Source organism: Phyllostomus discolor, chromosome 4 (assembly GCF_004126475.2).
Source record: "Phyllostomus discolor isolate MPI-MPIP mPhyDis1 chromosome 4, mPhyDis1.pri.v3, whole genome shotgun sequence".
Classification (NCBI taxonomy): domain Eukaryota; kingdom Metazoa; phylum Chordata; class Mammalia; order Chiroptera; family Phyllostomidae; genus Phyllostomus; species Phyllostomus discolor.
The window spans coordinates 137,779,609-137,802,858 of record NC_040906.2 but is presented as its reverse complement, the minus strand read 5'-3'; the positions used below and the strand labels follow the sequence as shown (position 1 = coordinate 137,802,858).

General features: G+C 36.3%; 1 protein-coding gene across 50 annotated transcripts in view; it reads right to left on the bottom strand.

Annotated features, from left to right (window-relative positions):
* Positions 1-23,250, bottom strand: part of RIMS1 (regulating synaptic membrane exocytosis 1) — a 420,732-nt gene that overhangs the window by 45,579 nt on the left and 351,903 nt on the right. For 36 of the 50 annotated variants that reach the window (XM_036024352.1, XM_036024323.1, XM_036024327.1 and 33 more), the window contains one exon: positions 17,384-17,619. The exons of 8 other annotated variants lie outside the window; for them this stretch is intronic. In XM_036024352.1, coding sequence (XP_035880245.1) covers positions 17,384-17,619 — 236 coding nt within the window. Of the gene's footprint in view, positions 1-17,383; positions 17,620-23,250 lie in introns of those variants that run through there. 6 more of the 50 variants (XM_036024326.1, XM_036024338.1, XM_036024333.1 and 3 more) reach the window with 2 other exon arrangements.

Genomic DNA, 23,250 nt, shown 5'->3' with positions numbered 1-23,250 from the left:
CATTGACAGGATCTAGAAGAAATCATTGAGGAGCAGAGGTGAGAGAAGAGAGAAAAAGGCAAACAGTGTGCCTAGTGATACGACCACTTCCAGGCACCTCCCTTCCTCCAATCGCCCTGCCCCCAATAAAACAGTCCCCAGAGTCTTACTAGCACACTGGTCTGTGTGGTGTGGAAGGGAGGAGACTGAACCCAGGAATCCGAAGAAGCCTTGAAATTTTAAAACTGAGCAATAAACAGACACTCTGGAGCCAGTTTTAGAATTTGACAGGCTTTGAAACTGGGATAAAGAGGCTCCCAGATTACGCTGGCAATGTATTAACCCTACAATAACATAAGGAAGCACCAGAATTTTCACTCTATTAAAAAATACTTTAAGCTCTCAAGTGATTTAATTAATTATGATAAAAGATATTTTTCCCTGGCTGGTGTGGCTCAGTGGATTGAGCACTGGCCTGGGAACCACATGGTCACTGGTTAGATTCCCAGTCAAGGCACACGCCTGGGTTCTGGGCCAGGTCCCTGGCAGGGGATGCACGAGAGGCAACCACACAGTGATGTTTCTCTCCCTCTCTTTCTCCCTCCCTTACCCTCTCTCTAAAAATAAATAAATACAAATCTGAAAGAACAAGACATTTTAAGTCATGTGTATGAGAGCCAGGTAGCTGTTCACCTCCTCCCATTGCATAAAATTGATACTAAAAATTTGATAAGCCAGAACTGTATTTCCCAGCCCTCATGCCTAGCATGTTGGCTTGGTCACGTGATTTTCTGTCACTAACAGAACAATAACAGAAACAATGCACAGCACTGCCAGAGCACGGCTTTTAAGAATCAGATGTACCTTTTCCATTCTCCTTTTATCCTCTTTGATCCTCCTGCCATGTGGACTCAGGTGACAAAATGGCATAAATGGTGAAGGGCCTGGGCACCTGAACTACTGCTCGGAGGAGAGGGGACTGTCAGCTATGAGCACCTGCTCAAACTGTTCAGTGAACAATACATAGAATTGTATTGAATTGGAGATTTTACCCACTTCTGGGTCCAGTTTTATAACAGCTAGAATTATTTTAATAATTATCAGGTTACTTGAGGATGGCAGCACAGTCTGGTGGCCAATCACACGGACGCCAGCACACGAGCACTGACCTACCAGTTTCGGCTGTGTGACCCAGGGCACATGATCCAACCTTCCTGAGAGTGAGTTTCCTTATCTAGAAGATGGCAATCGTAACAGGGCCTGTTTTACAATACTAGAATTATGCCAGTTTGGCTCATGATAAGTACCTACTAAACTCTGTCTTTATTAATAGCTATAATTAGGCTTCGCCTTGTGAATAAATAAATCAGACCAGGGAACAGAGAAAATGAATCCAGTTTTCTTACAAGCATGTAGAGGCATTCCTCAAGATAAAAATGACTTCTTGATAGCATTTTCCTATTTTCTCCTGAACAACCAACTTGTAGATAGGTGACTTTTGTAGATAATTGCCTGACATTTTCATTATACCCACGTTACCTCCCCCACAGGACCGCTATGCCCTTCCCCTGCTGCCTTAATATGCACAGTCAGACAACATGGACTGAAGAAAATCCCTCACACTTCTGTACCCAAGAATCTTTAACTCTCTTCTTCCTTCACTTCCCTTTCCATCTCCTTCCCAGCTATCCCGGGGAAACATTTTCGTCTTTCGACAACCCCTCCCTGTATGCTTGGAAAGCAGTGACCTGGTGCAGAGAAAACCCAGTACTATTCTGAATGTGACTTACTGCCTTGAGAGAAGACAGCATCATTTGCTGATCCCATCTTCATATCTTCCCTTGCCCACAGAAAAACCTAACTTACTGAACTCATGGATGCCCCCAAAACTCATCCTTGTTAATGGAACAAGTAGCAAAGTGTTACTGTGTTTGAGCCTTAGCACATTTTAAGAGAGTATCAGCTCAAGCAGTTTGTCAAATTGTGGAGTGTCAGTACAGTATGATGGCCCTGCAGCCAGACAGCGGGTGGGTGTCCCTTCACTAGCCCACTTCCACGACACGCTCCACTCAGTCGGCGTGTAGCCCAACTGCTGGCTCCGAATTCCAGCTCTGCCCCCACTGGTATGAACTTGGGCAAGTTACTGAAGCTCTCTCTGTTTCACTCCCTGATGAGTAAAGTAGCACTAGAAATAAAGTAAAGCACATCAGTGAAGGAGAAAAAACAGTGCTGTAGCTTAGTCTTGGTGTGTACAATTATACAGATTCACATGTTATAGTTTTCTCCCTATAAAGGGAAACAGAATCCAAGTTAAATATTTTTCTAGTTATATAAAGGTCTATAAAATGATAAAACGCTAATACTGATACTGGATATTCTAGATATTTAGAGATAATTATACACTTTAACTGCAGCACTTTAAGCCTACCCAGACCATGCTGTATAGTGGTCAATGACTATCTTAGTCTATCCAGGCTGTTATAACAAAAATACCACAAACTAGGTGCCTTATAAACAATAAGCATTTATTTCTCACAGCTCCAGGGGCTAGAAAGTCTGAGATCATAGTTCTGGAAGATTTCTTGTCTGGGAGGCCCCTCCTCATAGGCAGCGATCTTTTCACAGTAACCGCACATGAGTAAGTAGGCAGCTAGCTCTCTGGGGTCTCTTAGAAGGACGCTAATCTCAATCACAAGGGCTCCCCCTCATGAGCTAATCACCTCCCAAAGGCCTCACATCTCAATACCATCATACTGGGCATAAGGTTTCAAATTTCAGGGTGACACAAATATTCAGTCCATAGCACTGACAAAGATTCAAATTCTCTCTGCTACTTCCTAGCTGTGTGACTTTGAGCAAATGACTTAACTTCTCTCAGCCTGTGTCCTTCCCTTGTACATCCATAGATGATCACCAGAGTATGTAATAAACTCTCACAGCAACCTTAAGGGACTGTTGAGAGAATTAAATGTAATATTGCACATAAGTGCTTTAGAGAGGACCAGTCACACATATAGGCTGAACATGTATTAGCCACCCTGATTAGTGACAGTCACATGACAGCTATCTGTGGGATGAATGAGATAGTTGGCATCCTATATTACTGCCAGTGTGGAGTGGGAATAGAAACAGTAGCCACAGCCATTTAAGTTCAGTGGCAAACAATTGCTGGGTTCAGGCACTACTGACCTAAAGATTTAAAGAAGGGGAAAAAGGTAAAGCTTAAAACAAAAATAATGGCTTCTTTTTACCTTAGGGAAGTGGGTAGGACATAACTAAGAATGAATAAGATAAATGTTGGTATAATATGTTATGAAAAGATTCTTTTGAAAATTAAAATTTCAGGTGACATGAATATAAAATTCAAAATATTTATGCTCCTTTTAACTATATATAATTCTCACAATTACTTTCCAGGTAGAAAAAAATTAATAAGAACATATTAAATGTTATAGAAACTTTGAGGGTAAAGAACATATATTTGTATTAATTTAACTTTAAAACTCACTTCAGGAATCCTTCCTCAATTATTGCATTTCTAATCTTTCCAAATATAATCAGGCTCTTGTTTTAAAAGCTTTCAATAACTTGGCACATATGAGATGGCAAGCGTGGGAGGCTTTGTAAATGAAAAGAGGACGGCCCCTGGGCTGCAGGTACACTGCTTAGTAAGTGAGCCTGTAAACAGCTGGAAGGCAAGGAGAACGTTTTCTATTTCTTCTGTCCCTTGATGAATGCTCAGTGCCAAGTTCTAAAGGGCACAGGCTTTTCTCAAATGCCTCAAGGGCATGCAATAGTGAAAACTATGAAAGTATAAAAGCAGAACAAAAGAACAGACAACTGGCATTACTTTGAATAACGTCACTAAGCCATTTACAGACTAAAAAGATCTGCACCAAATTGTCAAATTGTGCTCTCTGGGCTGGAGAATCTAGGACGCAATGACTGTGAATTGGAAACACTGCAGGGGTCTTGAGGAGTCAGGCTTCTGCTTCCAGCCCTGCTGGCGGAAGGGGGTCAACGGATTTCAGTTATTACGGAGCCCTTATGATTCAGGCACTCTCCCCAAGGAACCAATATGTCAGGCATTATACACCTTGGACATTAAAATCAAGAGTTGCAACTGAATTAGACGAAATTCAAGCATTTCTGGGAAAAAATGCTTTATCATCCTGGTCAAGGCATTTAATACAACATGAAAGTATTTGAATTTAGCCTTTGTCCTTCATGTTATGGTATAAAAAGTATAAATATATTGTGAAAATTAATTTTTAAGATGAATGGGATATAATTTAATTAAGGTGAATGATTGTGCTCCAATAAACATAATGCTTTTGCGTCTCTGAAAGAGAAAATACAGAATGAGCCATAAGAAGACAGAAACACTAGTAAGCATTATAGACAGCCAAAGATTAAACTGAAAGTAAATTCTGACTTGAATGGTAATTTCTTCCTATTCACATCAGTCTTCTAAGTCTCTGATATATATGTCAATTGGTATTTTTTCTGTCAATAGTTTGCTAAAGATCACATAATCTCCCTGCAATTTCATGTAATCTTCTTAGATGACATCTTCTGTTTATTATCCTTTTAAAAAACAATTGAATAATTTTTTAGATATATTTCCTGAGGTAGAAATTTTAAATATTTAGGAATTGGCATTTTTAGCAGCAGGTTAAAAATCACATACATTCAATCAACTATCTCTTGAATTTATTTTCCTGTGGATTTCTAATCAATAGACTTTCCTCTCAAGACCCTCTCTCATCAGAAGATTTGAATCTATGTTCAGTTTCTACAATGCAGGTAGACAAATCAAAGATTCTTCCTTACACTTCCAAATTCAAAGCAATAAAAATATCAAATTATGATGTTAATTGATTTGTTTATATTCCCCAATTAACATACTACTACTTCATTAGATAACAGTAGTGTTTCAATGCAACTACATGCTTATTAAAATAAAAATGTATTTGGTTATTATCTACAATTCATAATCCCTTTTCATTTGAAACTTCCCTAAGTACATGATTATTTACTTTTTGATGAATTGTCAGAAGTTTTATAGTTTGAAATCAATAGCTAAAGACATGTGGTATTTCTATTTACAAAAACACCCCGGAGTGCTGAGGTTGAATCTGGAATACTGACTGTCATTTCTCCTGTAGTCCTAGAACATACAGTCTGTTAGTGCCTCAGTAAAACCATGACTAGTCGCTGTGTGCCACACTCTTTAGTTATAAGAAAAGAATCCTTAAAATGTAAATGGTTTTGTAATGAGTATCACAATGTACTGGCCTGACATCAAAAGTTTTATTTTCAGTGTAAGAATTTACTAGCTGACTTACAAAGTAGTTATGTTAGATCCATTGTACAGAGGGATCCTCTGTTTCTATCCCCAACAAAAGATAGATTTCCAAAAGACCTGGCTATTTTGGTATTTCTTACCTAAGTATTTCTACAAGGTTTATAGGCAGACCTTTATTAAATGAAGTGGATGTTAGAAACTGTAATGTCTTAATCAATATCAATGCAAATTTTTATCTTTCAGAATTTTTAATAAAATGTTACTTGATTTAATTTTTACTGCAATGGTAAAGAAGTTACTATCACGCCACTTCATTTACTGTCTAAAAATCTTAAAATGATAATTATCTGTTGTCTATGGAAGGGTTAAAACTTAAAAGCAAAAAGGTGGAATTATCCAGTAAAATATATCCAGATAAATGTCTGTGTGCTTTTCAAGGGATATGTAAGAAAAAAAGAGAGAGAAATGGAGGTAGAAATTAATAAAAAACAATTTTTCCTTATTAAAAATTAAAAATGTATTGGTTTCCTAGAAATAACAAAACTAACACAGAAGAAAAATTGCCTTCAAAATTATTCACTAAGAACATGTCACGATGTTAAATGAACTACCACATTATGATCAATTAATTAAAAGCTGAGATGAAATTCTGATTGAGCATGCATCATACTCACCCATCCAATATACTTCTATTATGGTTCTTCACTTAAGTCACTATGTTGTATAAGACCATGAAATATTTGCTCTATGGTTATTACTTTTGAGTAACTTTGAAGTTTGTCTTATGACAAGATATTTATGGGGTAGAGAAGCATTTAAACAGCACTGCATGGGAACCAAAGAAAGTCTTTACAGGAGCTCAACCCTGGTAGGAAGTTGGAATTTAGATAGGGCTTAAACAGAGAGAAGGATTTTGACAGGCAAGATGACAGATTAAGAACATTCCAGGTGGAGGGTTTAGCACTTGTGAAGGTACAATAGAAAAAAGGAAGCTTTAAGGTGTGTTTAGTGAACTCAAGGAAAGCTAGCCCAGCTGGAGCATTGTCAGAAATGAAGTAACTCATATGAAAGATGGGAGATAAACAAGCACCTTTTCCTCATCTTAAATAAAAAGTAGATATTTTAACCAATATTTTTCTATTGTACACATCTTATTGGTTTCATATCTGCACAATACATGCAACCTAAAGCATAAGTTAAATTTTATCCAAATTAAAATAAAGCCTATGGACTTTCTATGACCTCAGCAAGAACAGTTTTGGGGAGCTGGATAGATGGGCAAAATTCAGACTAAAGTGTGAGGAGGACTGAGTGGCTTGTAAGGAAAGGAATGAAATAAAGAAAACCCTTTCAAAAAGTTTCATCCAAGAAAATCTTTGTGTGCCTAAGACAGGCGTTGTGCTAAGTAATTATTACTGAAATAACAGACATAGTTCTTGAGCTCCCAGTTGGGAAACTTAGATTTAAGGGAAGTACTCTTAGTATGGTAAGATAAGCAGCTATGTCAGGGATCGATTTTTAGGGCAAGGTTGAAATGCTGTGAGGTATCTTGTCTTTGGGGGATAAGACTCCACTCTGGAGAATCACTGTGTCTATGAGATGTGCTATGAACAGGTGCACAGCATACATGTAAACGCTGCAGCAAAACAGGGAAAGTCATGGTGGTGGCACAGCCCAACTCCTGACTCGGAGACGCAGAGAACGTGTTTAGGGAACTATAGAAACACTCACTCTTCAGTCACGTCTCCGTCTGCACTCTGCACTGCAGCCACCAAGTACTTGGCTTGGCCAAAAAGTCATGAAACTTTCTCTTTAAAGCCCCAGATAGGGGATATTTTTGGCTTTGTGGGCCATAAGGTCTCTGCCTTTGTAGCATGAAAGCAGGACAATATGTAAATTAATGAGCATGGCTGTATTTCAATAAAACTGTATTTATGGGCACCCAAACTGAGTTTTATGTATTCTTCATGTGTCACAAAATATTATTCTTATTGTGATTTTTTCAACCATTTGAAAAATCATAGAAATTATTCTTAGCTCATAAACCATAAAAAAAGGCTTTGAGCCAGAGTTTGCTGGGCCTTTAAAAGGCTGGTAGCAGTGCAAAGGGAGGAAGAAAACCTCGATCATTTTCATGCAGATTATCCCTAACTTTGGATGACATACTTCAAAGAACCCATAAACACACTTCAAGTGCCCAAATGTGGTATACGTGAGCTAGTGCAATCTCCTGAGGCCGGGGCTGATGGATGTCATGAAATTCTCAAAGCGTGACTTGACAGGAGGAATCCTGAGAAGTACAGATTTAGAAAAACTCAAGAGTAAAATCTTAAGAATTTGTACTCTATTAACTACTTTACAGATAAAGTAGTTAATGAGCAGATAAAAATATTGGCTAAATTAACCTGCCCCTCATGGCCATTTGTGATGTCAGTGATATCTATTCTTTACCTACTACCTTTTTTTTGGTCCCTTAGAATTATTAAATTTGTTAATTATGATTATTACTGAGCTTTTTCTATATACCAGGTACATTGCTAACATGTTAGCATAAATTTTTATTTTATCTTTACGACAGTCTTCTGAGGTAGGTACCATTCATTTTTTCCATTTTACAGTTAGGAAAACTAAGGCTCGAAATAGTCTTTAGCTTTTTGTTTTCTTCATGAGACTTCTGGGTCCTCTTTCCTTATATTCTACACTTCCTTCTGAAGTAAATTCATTGGCTCCGGTTGCCATTTATATGCTCTTTTTGTTTATTATTGTATCAATATTAATAAAACAAATGCATAACAATATTAACTAATTATATATTAATATTTTTTCAGTGGATTTTCAATTAGTGATGGTATTTCAGGAGTATTATATATTTTCTTTTAGCTTTCCTGCATTTAAAAATCTGAAAAACATTAGTAAAATAAATCAGCGATTTCCAACTGGTGTGCCTCAGGAATTTTTAAAACATGCAACACCTGACTATTTAGTCAGGGGCACTGACTTCTTTTCTCTTAGACTGCCAAATTAAAAAAATGACAACAACCAACACAATAGCTGTCTGGTATGAGTGCCCTGACTTAAACCATAAACATACAGTTCATGTAATAGATTTGCATCTTCTTGGTCATGTCACATAATAAGGTCACATCTGACTAGTTAATTCTTGGTACCAGAAATCCTTATATATAAGTATAGGCACCTGATTTTTTTAAAAAGTCACCTTAGAGCAAAATGGGTAGATAATTACTGTTATTATTTTTTTGTACACAATCAAAATTATATCTATTTTTGGTCAAACTGGCAAAAATATATTGTTTTGGTGTGTTCCAGAACTTCAGTAATTAGTTTATGTGTGCCATGAGATGGAAAAGATTGAAAGTCACTGAAATAAATCAACGAAAATATCTCCATATAAAACCACTCTGCATAAAATGAGGATGCATTGAAATTGGTTATCTGCTATAAAATAATGATAGAAGTTTCTTGTTATATATGAATGACCCAAAATATTTAATAACATCCATTCTAAAATTGATCTCATGTTAAAAATGATCTTAGTACAGTTAACAATAATTATTACCATGTGAAATCATTTGAGTACTAATTGTATTGTGCTTTGAAGGCACATAATAAATGTTAGCTTCCTTTCCTCATCCAAATAGTAAAATAAAAATTAATTATAAAAATTAAATGCACTCAAATAAATATTTTTCCTGCCAAAGCAAACTAAAATATATCTACATATTTGCCAAATTCAAAATTTTTAGTTCAGAGCTAGAAAAAGTACAAAAATAGAGCAGCTGGTGCATGTTTGGAAATACAAATCCTTATTAGGGCATCTCTTCAGAAGATGAGTTACTATAGCCGAATTGAATCTCTATTAACAGTAGTGAATTCCTACACCAGACAGCAACGGTAAATAAAGCGGCCCAAGCTTACATTCATTTGATGGTTTTGCAGACTTGAGAGTCATTTCTGGCACCACGATTTTGTGTTCAGGAAAACAAAGGACAAGAAACATTACGTTCCTCAGAGTGTTTTTCTTGTGCTCTGAAATGACTCAAGTGAGGCACAGACAAGGAATTTAGATTTCAGCAAGATTTTGACTCACAGTAGCTTTCAGTTTCTGAAACTTCTGGGGGACACTCATCTTTCCTAAGAATGTTTTGCTTCTGTTATAATCAGCAGAGTGAAGAATACTTTTCCTAGAATGTTCAGAGACCACCCTAGCTTCCCTTCCCTGTGACTACAGCTTACTTTAGTAAAGGGAAGGCAGGGTATCTTCACAAAGCAAAACTAGACTTAAAATACAGAGACTATTTTGGTACTCGAATTGCTTATAATGAGGAAAAAAAAAGTCCTAACGCAAATGTAAGACATTCATTTCCCAAGCTGGGACTCACTTGATTTATTGTATGACTTACTTTATCTGCATGACTTTTGGAAAGAAACTTGAAAAAAAAATTAGCAGAAGGGAATGTAATATCTTGCTAATTTTCTTGGCATGATTATTGCCTAAGGGCAATGTGAAGTTTAAAATAATGCCTTGAACTCATGGGGAAATTAGCTGATTCAGGCACTATCTTTTTAGGTGTTAGTGGGTGAAAACTACAGTTTTATCAGTGTCTATTATTCTTTCTATGATTTTATCTTAAGAAGTTAGTAATATACTTTGAAAATTCATGAACTCTTAATAAGAAATTTTGAAGTCAAATATCGATAAATCTCTCCGAAACTTCTTAGAATGCTTATATTTTTGCCCATAGTATAATCTTGTAGGATAATGAACTCCATGTAGTTTTTAACTTTATTACAGACCTTCTGCTATGTTTCATTCCTGTGATTATAATGAAAGAATTTGTTTTAATTTCATTGAGATACATTGTCAAAACAAAACCACAGTTTTAGATCCCTATTCTGACTGAGGATAAGAGAGACGTTCTCACTGCCATGGGAAGAGGTAATATCAACAGGAAGAGAGAGGGGGCAGAGCTTCAGTTTTCTCCACTGAGACATATGCACACTAGAAAGGGTCCCACTAAGGAGTAAATGGCAGCCCAAGACAGGTGAACTCCCAAACTGAGTACATGAATCCAGAGCTAACCATATTTTATATCAGAATCTTAATGACTGGCAATATGATCTCAAAGAATCATAACCTCAGAAATCCTGGTGAGGACACCAGAGATGCACAAAGGCAGGTGACAACAGTCTTGAAAGTTAAAGAACAGATAAAATGAACTAGATACCTGCAGAGGTGACACTGATCCCTGGTAAACATTTGTTCAAGTTACTTTTCAGAGACTGCACATTATCCAAACTCTGCTGGAATTCCAGTGCTGCCGGGCAGTACTTTTATCCATACCAATTAATTTCTTACCACATTCCTCCCCTATAGCCACACTTTACCCATTTGCGTTTGCCCCTAAGAAGATCAGAGTCCTTCAACTCAAGCTCCTTCAGCTTTCAATATTCCCACTGCCATATTCCTCTGGATCTCAACCATTTCCTCTTTTTAAAAATCAAACTCAGGGAAAGAACCATCGCCTCCTCCTCCAAGAATAATCTTATGTCATTGAATTATCCCCTCTGTTCTCTGGGACCTAGCTCCATTAATTAAAATTCTTTGTGTTGTATTTTCCCATCTCTTCATCAAGAGGTGCTTTTTCCATACCTCATCCTGGGAAAATGCGTAGATGCCCTTTATTCACACACTCACACACACACACACGCACACACACGTGGTTACTCCTAGTATTCCTTCAATTACAGTCTGGTACATGAAAGATGCATAATAAGTGTTGGAAGAAAATACTATTCATACTTGTTTTCTTTCCTTTCTAATGCTTTCTAAAGAGATATTCATAATAATGCTTCTATTCACTGATTTTTTCCAGCCCTAGCCTCATCCATCTGAACAGGCTGAAGGGCAGTGAGAGCAGCTGTACACTATCCCACTGTAGGCCCACTGGGCCCCTCCCATTGAGCTCCCACCCATGGCCGGGTGGTAACTAGTGTGGGTAGATGGATGGTAGTTAGAGGGAGAATGCTGAAATAAATGCCAAAGTGGACAGCCCAGTGGGCTCCAGCCCGCACTGACTCCTGTCCCACTGAAGTGCACTCCAGCCTCACTTATTTCACACCATAGTCCCTTCCTCTAGCCTATCTGTGTTCCTGGACCAAGATAATTTATTAAAATACATATTTGTGTTTTCCTTCCAATTTTCCTTCTCTTTTACACAAAATTATTAGACTTTTAATAATTCCCACCAAAATTATTTTATGCTGCCTTGCTATGGGGATTTCTGCAGGAAAACAGAGGCAACTGGAAGGTCATAGTAACTCTGTCTAGTCTTTTCTAAATGCCTGATCTCCAAAACAGAGGATGCTAAACATGCCAGACCAAGTGGAGAGAAGAAGGCTTTTCAGGGCCTCTAGACTGGGTGGGAAGCATAGGGACCTAGGCCTTGTTCCACGCACTCTGTAGTTATACAAAAAGGGAGAGGAAGAATGCACCAGGAACCTCATGTAACTGAAGGTATTTTTTATACAGGTTCATATTGTTCTGATCAGACAGAGTGTGCATGATTTTCAAGTCACTAATTTTTTTATCTCTGTCCATGTGAAATGTTTTTCCTTAACAAATGTATATCTATTACTTTGCTCATGGCACTAAACCAAACTTTACATGCTTGTAGCAAGCTGACAATGAAGCCAGACAGCTTGATCTATAGGAATTCAGGGAAAAAAATGAAAGCAGTGAATATTGACATAACAGGGGACAACTTGCAGAATTAGAGGGTTTTAAACAGAGTCTTATAGGGAAGACCCTGAGGATTTGGAGAAGAGATAAAGACATTTGGATACTGAGAAAACACTGGAAAGGTATGGAACATCTATCATTAAAGAAACACAGAAGTGATTTCTTAGCACAATCTTAGTACATAATTGACTCTTAATTGTTTAAAAGCTATGAAGTAGTCCTATAATATTTCCCATAATTTAACAAGTATTGTAATCATTAAAATAGTATTAATCTAACAAAGTACCTTCAGCTGTTAATGATACAGTAACAAATGCTTCTGTTAAATGGGTGGACCCTGATTACCTACCAGTCCAGCCTGTGCTCATATACTGGGGACTTACACCCTTGACCAATTTGCCGTTCCACTTCTTTAGGTAACACACTTAAATGGCACTGGATTTTATGTCAGGCATTTTGCTTTATATTTTCTCGTTTAGTTCTTTGGCTCCTGTTTATTTCAAGTGTGAACAATTTCCTTCCATCAGACATGATACTATTAATTTTGAAATAACCACTCTGTCTGGTAAAGTACTAGAGGTACAATTATTCAATAATGTAAGATAAAGTAAATCAAGCAATATAATCAGAAAGCCAATAATTTACATTTACAGATGTTTTCTTCATAAAAGCTTAAAGTTCTAATAAGAAATCATAGTCTCACATACACAGTGTTTTATAATCTATCCTGAGATGACCTGTCTCTTGTATTGAGAAAGGATATCTAGTTAGAATTAAAGAAATCTTTCAAGTAATAATTTCAGGGTGCATACAGACTTATTTCCCATAGCCCAAGGGAATAAGCACTTATTTTCAACATTTCATCAATATGTTGTTCCCCCTGTCCCAGAAAGTCCTTCCCTGATTTATTTTTTAATGCTCATCTCTTCGAGGAAGCCTCCCAAGACTGAGCAAGGGTGAATTCTACTCTTCTTTGGTTCCCTCTGTACCACTTTGATGCTTGGATAGCTGTCGTTTTGGAGCTGAAATATTTGTATGTCATTTGCCTTAATAAACTGTGATACCTTTGAGGGCAGGGATAATATCTAATTCAATCGTTTTAGCACTCCTGGTCTGGCATGGTGCCTACCATGTGCTAATGATGCAGTTGTGCATTAAATGTTTGTGGAACCTTATTTAAACTCCTCCTTTTAGTGCAGTGGTTAAGAGCATGGGCTCTGGTACTAGGAAGCCTGGGTTTAAATTCTGGCCCAATCACTTGCAATGCGACCTCTGTGCCTTAGTTTCTTCAACTTCAAAATGAGAATAATAAGAATGGTACTTCATAAATTTGTTGTGACAAGTAAAGGAGTGAAATTACACACACACACACAAATGCATGCATATAACTTAAGAGTGCATGGGAAAAGCTCTTGAAATGTAAATCAATTATTAGTTTTATTCATTTAGACACATGAATACTTACATTTCTATGATATAATTACCTTACACTTGTAAGTAATTACAAGATGTATTGAGGGGTGATTCTTCACAGGTTAGTGTAGCATTCTCAATAATGCCCTCATTTACAAGTGAGGAGGAGATTACCATGCTGGTAATATCATGGAGTCGGTAATATGCTGGAATATCATGGAGTCGGTCTGTGAGTGAGGGACCAAATCCTCACAAGATGTCATCTGGCCCTTTAAACCTACATAAACTAAAATCTCCTTCACGTTATAAAGCCTAGCTCTTAAGTTTACCCACAGCTTCATTAATTCAAATATTTACATTCCTGGATCAGTAGCCCTTTCTTCAAATTCCCTTTCGTTCACCACTTCACTTTTTAATCTAATTCAGCTACTTATTAGCAAACAGGTTTTAGCCACGTGCTTGATTGCTTGAAGGCATTTACTACTAGTGGCACTGAGTCACTGTTTGGAAACTTATCTGTTTATGTCACTCTCCTAGTTTAAAAAAAGGTATATGTAAAAAAGTTATTCCTACTTTCATTATGAATAAATAGTGTGGTAAAGGTTATTTTAAAGTATTCATATTGTTTACAATTGAAATATTCTATTATAAGGATAATTATACATCATTAAAGAGCCTAGTAAATACATATATGTAAATTATATATATAATTGAAAAGCATACTATATGCTCTTCATAGTAAATATATATGTGTGCATGTATAAAACTTACTATGCTCTTCAATTTGCTAAACACATTTTACTTGACTTTGAACAGATTCAAATACACTCCTTTGAGCAAACCTGAGCTATAAAAACAAAGAAAGAGAACAACTATGGGCCTGAAATTTCTCATTCTAAAAAGAGCCGGTTAAACTTTGTTTCCAAGGGTTTCATATTCTCCTGATTGTCTGTTATCTGTATGGTAGAGGAGAGGAATCTGACACCCAGGGTGAAGGAGATGGCTCACCCCAAGTAGCTCACCATAAGAGAAGCCCTCAATTTTACATTAAACATTGAAATTAAATATTGTATATATATTCTATTCCATAGAATATATAACTTTTATTAGTATGTAAGTAATACCATTGTCCTCCTCCAAATCTTTGGTCAACTGACATTATTAGAAAATATGTCTTGATTATCTATGCTCTTGAAGGGCCTCCTGCAAAGCCTCTTCAGTTTAGAAATATTAATTTCATAACAAGGACATTTGAATCAACCATTCTAGTGTTTCTTAAAATTGAATCAATACTAGATAGTTTGTTTTTCTTGGATGATGGGCTTGGAGAGGAGAGAGTCTAGGAAAAAAAATTAAAGATTTATTTATTTTTAGAGAGGGAAGGGAGGGAAAAAGAGAGGAAGAGAAGCATCAATGTGTGATTTCCTCTTTCATGCCCCCCACAGGGGACCTGGCCCAAAACCCAGGCATGTGCCCTGACTGGGAATTGAACTGGCAGCCTTTTGGTTCATAGGCCTGCGCTCAATCCACTGAGCTATACCAGCTGGGGCAGAAAATATTAAAAAAATTATTGTAATGATTTGTAGCCATTAAAACTATGGTGTTACTGAAAGGAAGGGCTAAAAATTCAGATATGTGAAAATATTGAGCTTGCTTAAAGTGGGACATCCAAGAGGAGCTTTTTTATGGGACATTTAAATTAGGGAATATTTTTGTGTGAGGAGGAATTCAAAATACAGGTTTGATGGTAATTTGAAGAATTAATTTGTAGAAGCAATGGAAAAATAAGATTTGTTAGAAATTCTGAATTTAGTGAATCTTCACAGGTCAGAGGAAATACAATCATTGACGGGAGGAAAAATCACTTGTAGAAGACAGAAGAGGGAGAAAAACCAGGCCCCTGCACTGAAACAAAGAATAGTGAAAGCTGAGGCATGCCACCACTTGTCACTCACTTTAGAAAGATCATGAAGAATGAGAGGTTATCAAATAAAAGGTAAAATGACAATGCAGAAAGAGAAACATAAAGTTTAATATGTGGAACATTCACTGGAGGCTGTCAGTCCAATAACACCCATTACATGAACAAATCTATATAATAACAAAAAAGAAAAGGGTTCTAGAAAAATAAAGTCAAAGTTCATTCACTGAGTCACTTTGGAACAAAACTGTTTCGTTTCTCGTCTTTGTAATCTGACATCCTTTTTGTTCCCGTACATTGCAACCTAATCTCCTAAAGGAAGGTATTCCATGCAAGTTACTACCAATACAACTTTTGGGAAGGTAGGTTGAATTTGAAATTCAACAATGAATGTTATTGAAATAAAATTTAAATAAATAAAGCAACCGGGCCGGGTACTTCAAAGATAATCCTTTGAATTTATTACTTACAAAGCTGTGCCACAAGTATAGCTTCTATCTAAAGCTACTGTTGCATTTTATTCACTACTCAACTAGTGACTGACAGAGGAGGAACTAACTAGAGGAAAAAAATAAAAAAAGAGAGTGTAGAAAGTCGGAGGAAGAAACACGCCTTCTCCTAAAACTGCAGATTCTCACACAGGAAACACTGGTTTTCTAAAATGACCTCAAAGAACATTTCCACTTCATATGCACAATGAGGGATTTTGAAATATGATGGCCTAAGGCTATCCACACCCCACACTGTAAAGCATTATTATATTGACACCAAAAACCGAGAAGAGTCACCATCAAAAATAAAGCAAAGCAAATAAAGCAATGAAAAAAATACCTCCTACTTCTAAGGAAGAAACCTGACCTTAAGGAAGACAAATGGTTCTCCAGCCCAGTGGACATCTCATCCCAGTGGGATGGCACTAGGATAGAGGCAGATCTGTCACAGAGATATCAGCTAATCTAGCTTTGTTCTAACCCTCTGATGTTCAGGAAGACAAACCTCTTTTTAGATAAATAGCTGCATGTACTAGTTCAATTTTTTGAATGGCTCAGAATTTCCTGCCTCTAATTTATTTTCAATTTGTCCAGTAGTATGCATAATTTTAAATAGGTAGGATGTCAAGTCAACTATAAAAAGAATTTCATGGAAGTTTCATGGTGTAAGTAAATTTTGCGACAAGACTTTTGCTGTTAAAGAATAAAAATGGTACCAATGGTTACAACAGGAAAACAAGTGCTGACAATTGAAATGAGTTCAATGTTTCTCTTACCTTTCACTTTCCATAGTACTGGGCACAGTAATGAACTGCTAGTATGTCTGACCAAATGTTATATAATCTTATTCATTTTAAAGTATATTAATACAGAAATAACTCTCCTTTCTGTTTCCTTTTTTCCTAAATACCTTGAGGATACAAAGCTTTTAAGATTTATAAGCAGTAGAAAAATATTTGAAACCCAAATTTGTATTAAAACATTCTTTGTAAAAATCCACTGACCCATTTTTGTAAAGTAAAAATAACCATGGGGTTTTTACTTGCATTGAAAATCTAACAATTACAGTTCAATTATTATACTCATACAATACCATAAAAACTACATTTTAAGTTGCACAACTGACCTTCTTTTCTATAATAATATAGATAGAGCCAACGTTATAAATAATTGTATTGCGGAACATTTTGAAAAGAAGAATCCTGTTGCTTTTCTTGCACAGAAACCAATTTGGATCTTTAATACTTCTTTGCATTTCCTTGCATATTTGTAAACATGACTTTAATCTTTTTAACTTAAAGGAAAATATCTGACCACATGATATCTTGTTAGACAGCTGTACAGAGAAAAATAATAAATCCATACATGTAAGAGATTTCCAGAGACAAAAAAATGAACTTCCTTTGCAAAGAAGAATCAATACACTCTACAATCCCATCACAAACCCAAAGGTCCACTTTTGTTTCTCTGGAAAGAACTCGAGATGTTTAAGTTGAATTCACTTCACTCACCTGTGTGGCTTAGTTGAGATGTGCTTCTACTTCTTCGAGACACTATGGCGACCACTTTGGCACTCAGGCTCGATCTCCGTTTCTTTCCACCTGCTCCCACTGTACCCACGGCCGTGTCTGACTGACTGCCGTCATTATGCTCCAGTGTGTACATCTCTCCACTCACACTGGTGCTCTTCATGATGGCTCTTCCTGAAGTCCCCATCCGTCTGCCTTGCATTTTAGGGGTAAATGAACTATATTTACAAAGTAAAAACATATATGCATCCATAAATTACAGGTCAGCATAACTGAAATGCTAAATCTAATTTATTTTGAAATAATCCAGGCAGATTTTTAGGGGGAAAATCCAGTTCAGAAGTAGTCCTACAGCTATGCATATTTTAAGATCACATCACTGACCCTAAATATTTACTAGATGTAGCTTATAACCATATGACAGAGGAAGCTATAAACTTTCTCAAAGATGGTACAAGGAAATGCAACCAATCTGTCCATGGGAGGCACATGGTACTGGCCAATTTTGTAAATAGTTACTATGTTACTTTCAGAAAAACTAAAATATTTAAATAAATGAGACATTTTTATACATTTTTTGTTAAAAATGGATATTCTAAATCTGCCATATGACAAGTTTTAAAAAATGAAAGCATGATCTGTTCTAGTCTTCCTTTAGGATTTCAACAAATGGATATGTCTTTGCTCTGGCTTAATGAGTTTAGGAAAGACTGCTAATGAAGCGAAAAAACAGAACAAAACCAAACCACCATGTCCCTCCCTGACACTTTGTCTCCTCCACACAAACTTCATCTCATTTTCCTATTTCAGCTGTTCAAATTCACCTGCTTTAAGCTGGTACTTCCTTTTTCTCTTTTGTTCTTTTCTATTAAAATGTATTGCCTATGTTCCCAGACTGTACTAGTTTATCAGAATTATATTACTTTACTTTTTTCTCAAATGAATAAATTATGCTCAAGAATTTCAGGAACCATGGAAGATTGATGGAAAAAACAAACACACCAACCAACCTACCAACCAAAAAACATCTCTACTTGCCAAAGTAAATGTATGTCTGTGAGTTGCAGAGAGGTAGGGCAGGAAAGTGGGGAGCCAAGATGTTAGGATTCTTTGAACTTTTAAGTTACTGTTGCATACACAGCTACATTATACATCTAGATAAACTTTTACCCTCTTAATTTTGTTTTCTCAAAATATTATAAAAATTGGCTTACATGACCCTTGCCACCATGTAAATTTTCTATTTCTTTAGCTGATCTGCAAAGTACATGATCTAATGTACAGCATACTTAAACAGTGATGCCATTTAATACAGAAGTGCAAATAAATCCTAATATGATTAGAAAAGATAAAAATAAAATTTTATCTTGGGATCATGCAACATACTTGTGGTCACAAATATGAAGGGGGACCCAAAAAACCTGTAATTATCTCCTGGAGCGGGGGCCCCTTGTGACATAGGCTTCTCCCACTAAGTCAGTGTTCTAGGATCCCATCTGTATCAGTGTACAAGCTGGCATTGTTGTGAGAGGTTGAATTCGGGTTCAGTGAATTTTTCTGAAAACTCTTGCAACGTGTTAGCCCATTTCATAATGGGCGACTTATGAGCGTACCTGTCTACACCGCAGTGTTTAGCAGTGTTTGACTGAGAATGGCATGACTCCATGCCCCACCCTCCCTATTCACCCAATCTTGCCCCAAGGGACTTTTTTGTTTCCCCAGGATGAAAAAAATCCTGGGGAAACAAAAAAGTCCTCAAAGGGAAAAATTTTGCCAAAGTGGAAGACTTGAAACAAAAAATAGCAGAAGCAGTAAAAGGCATCAAAATCAGAGTTCAAAGACTGTTGTGAGCAGTGAAAAAAGTCTTGACAGATGTATTCATTAAATGGAGAGTACTTTGAAGATGACTGAAGTTTAAACATGTAAGAATAAATTCACAATTTTTAATAAAGAAATTCCATTTTTGGGCCCCCTTCAAATAATGTTTAAGCAAGGGGAATTGGTGTGGGGTGAGTTCAGACAGGCAGGAGGGCAATACTATTGAGAAATTTTGTACAATGTTGTTTAGGTTATAGAGAAGTTTAAAAGTATAAGAAAATGTCTCCTATATTTCTACCAAGAAAATTTACTCAAGATGGCATAGGAAGATTCAATAATATTGTATGGATATTTAGTCAAAGCAATGAAATATTCTGCAATGGTGACAAGTAAAAATTCTGAAAAAAAAAAGAAATCAGTAAAGTGAGTGACTACTATTTGGAGGGGGACAAATTAAGAAGTTATGCTAAAAATAATTTTGTGAGCAAGTATGATGTAATTTTTCCTCAAAAATAAAATATTTTGTTTAAAAGCATTCTTATATGATCTCAGGGTGGTGCATAGTTTCCTATATAACCTGGAATACCATATGTTCAGTGAGAACCTGTTGAGTCATTTTTAATTCTTCTAATTGAGGGGAGAGGTTTGGAGGGGTCTAATTAGATTACTTTAATCAATGAGAAGGTCGCTTTTTTAGCAGATGAGAAATTTAGAGCAGGCCCAATAAAGTGTAGAGTTGAAACCCCTGCACGGTCCAAGACCCTTAAAAACAAAGTAAAATGGGTTCCTCAGTCTAAGCCCTAACGGACCCTCACTAGTGACATTTCTAATTCACATATTTCAGGGAGACAGAGAATGTTCCCAAAATGGAGTTCTATAACACACAAAGAAACTAGAAAATACATGAATCAATCTAAAGCATTAAAAATATAACACTGAATAATGAGAGAAAGAAAACAATACTTAAACCCCTAGAAAAACATAAAGATGGAGGTATAGTAAGAAAGCTAAAGTGTATTATAACAATTTTTTCCCCTAGAAGAGAATAGAGGTAATTACTAGCTTTAAATTTATTATTTAACTAAATATACCTGAAACATTAACTTAGGCACTAAAATCATAGAAAGAGAATAAAGTAATATATTTCCAGAATAATTGAGGGGAGAAATGAAATAAAAGCTATTCAATTAAAAACCAATCAGAAAAGAGGAAAAATAGTAAATATGAAAAATACTTTAAGACACTAGCAGTAATTTCAAATATGTGAGAAATCAAAAAAGGTAAACTGACTAGATAGCCAATTAAATGATAAAGACTGTCAGGATACAAGAAACAAAACACACTAAACCCATCCCTATGCTGTTTATAAGCGACATGACTAACACATATGGCCACACAAAGGCTGAAAGTAAAAGGATGTGAACAGTTAGGATGAACATTAAAAAACAATGTCCTCACATAAGACAAAACAGACTTTAAAGAAAAAAAATATTAGAGATAAAGAGATTCACAACATAATGATAAAAGGATTAAATTACCAGGCTGTCAATTCTAGCTGTACTGCTTGCTTATGGGCCATGTGAATTCAATAGGTTACTTCAGTTTTGTCTTTATTTATAAAATGAAATTAGTAATAATTACACTACAGGGCTGATATTGCATGCAAATCATCTATCAGAATACCTGGTACACAAAAAAGGTACTTACTAAGTCAGAATTTTTTAATCATTAAAATGTACATGTTACATAACTATGGCAAAATTATAAAAATGAAATATGAAATTGGTGAAGTTTGGGAAGCAATGGTTCAAAGTGAAAGGATATTGTATTCATTCAAATAATAAAATAATTAAGCAAAGTGGGAGCAGAGTGAACATTTCTCAATGTGACAAAGGTCCTATATAAGAGACCTACAGCCAATATCATATTCAACAGACAAAAACTAAAAGCTTTCCCACTAAGATCAGAAGCAAAGCAAGGATGTACGCTTTCACCTCTTCTATTTAATATAGTATTGGAAGTACTAGCCACAGTGATCACACAAGAGAGAGAAATAAAAGGCATCCAAATTGGAAAGGAAGAAGTAAAACTGTCACTGTTTGCAGATGACATGATAGTGTAAGTAGAAATTCTTATAGACTCCACCAAAAAACTTCTCAACCTAATAATCGAATTTGGCAAAACAGTAGGGTTCAAAAGCAATATTCAGAAACCAAAGACATTTTTATACACCAACAATGAAAGATAAGAATCAGAAATCAGGAAAAAATCCCATTTGCTATAGCAACAAGAAAAATAAAGTACCTAGGAGTAAACCTTACCAAAGAGGTGAAACACTTGTACTCAGGAAACTATACAACACTGAAGAAAGAAATTAAGGAAGACAAAAATAAATAGAGGCATATACCGTGTTCATGGATTAACATAATTAAAATGTCCATATTAACCAAAGCAATTTACAGACTCAATCCAATCCTTATTAAAATACCAATGACATATTTCACAGATACAGAATGAACATTTCAAAAATTTATATGGAACCATAAATGACCCTGAATAGTCACAGCAATTTTGAGAAAGAAGACAAAGTAGGAGGGATCACAATACCTGATATCAAATTATATTACAAGGCCACTATAATCAAAACAGTCTGGTACTGACATAAGAACAGACACATAGATCAATGGAACAGAATAGAGAGCCCAGAAATAAATTCAAGTCTCTACAGTCAATTAATATTTCACAAAGGGGGCAGAAGCATAAAATGGAGTAAAAATAGCCTCTTCAACAAATGGTGTTGGGATATTTGGACAGCTATACGCAAAAAAAAAAATGAAACGTGATCACCAACTTACACCATACACAAAAATAAATTCAAAGTGGATAAAAGACTTAAACATAAGCTGTGACACAATAAAAGTCCTAGAGGAGAACACAGGCAGGAAAACCTCAGATATTCCACGCAGCAGTATTTTCACTGATATGTCTCCTACAGCAGGGGACATAAAGAAAAGAATAAACAAATGGGACCTCCTCAAAAATAAGAAGCTTCTGCACAGCTAAAGGAAACAGCATTAAAATGAATAGGAACCAACTATATGGGAAACATATTTGCAAATGATACCTTGGACAAGGGTTTGATCTCCAAATATATAAAGAACTCACATGACTCCACTCCAGGAAGACAAACAACCCAATTACAAAATGGGCAAAAGATCTGAACAGACACTTCTCCAAGGAGGCCATACAGAGGGTCCAGAGACACATGAAAAGATGCTCAGCATCACTAGCCATCAGAGAGATACAAATTAAAGCCACAGTGAGATACCACTTTACACCGGTCAGAATGACCATCATAAACAAATCAACAAACAAGTGCTGGAGAGGATGTGGAGGAAAGTGAGCCCTAGTGCACTGTTGGTGGGAATGGAGACTGGTGCAGCCACTGTGGAAAATAGTGTGGAATTTCCTCAGGAAACTAAAATTGGAACTGCCTTTAGACCCCCAATTCCACTGCTGGAATTATACCCTAAGAATCCTGAAATAACTATTCAAAAGAACCTATGCACCCCAGTGTTCATAGCAGCACAATTTACAGTAGCCAAGTGCTGGAAGCAACTTAAGTGCTTATCAGTAAATGAGTGGATCAAAAAATGGTAGTACATTTATACAATGGAATATTATGCAGCAAAAAGAAAGAAGGAGCTCCTATCCTTGGCAACAGCATGGGTAGAACTGGAGAGCATTATGCTAAGAGAAATAAGCCTGGCGGTGGAAGACAAATACCATATGATCTCACCTATAAGTGGAACCTAATCAACAGAACAAATAAGCAAGCAAAATATAACTAGAGACACTGAAATAAAGAACAAATTGACAGTAACCAGAGGGGAAGAGGGATAGGGATAATAAGGGATAACAGGGGATAACAGGGGAAGGTTTATCAAGGAACATGTATAAAGGACATATGGACAAAGCCAAAAGGGGTAGGTTTAAGGGTGGAAGGCAGGGATGGGTGGGGTGGGGAAGCA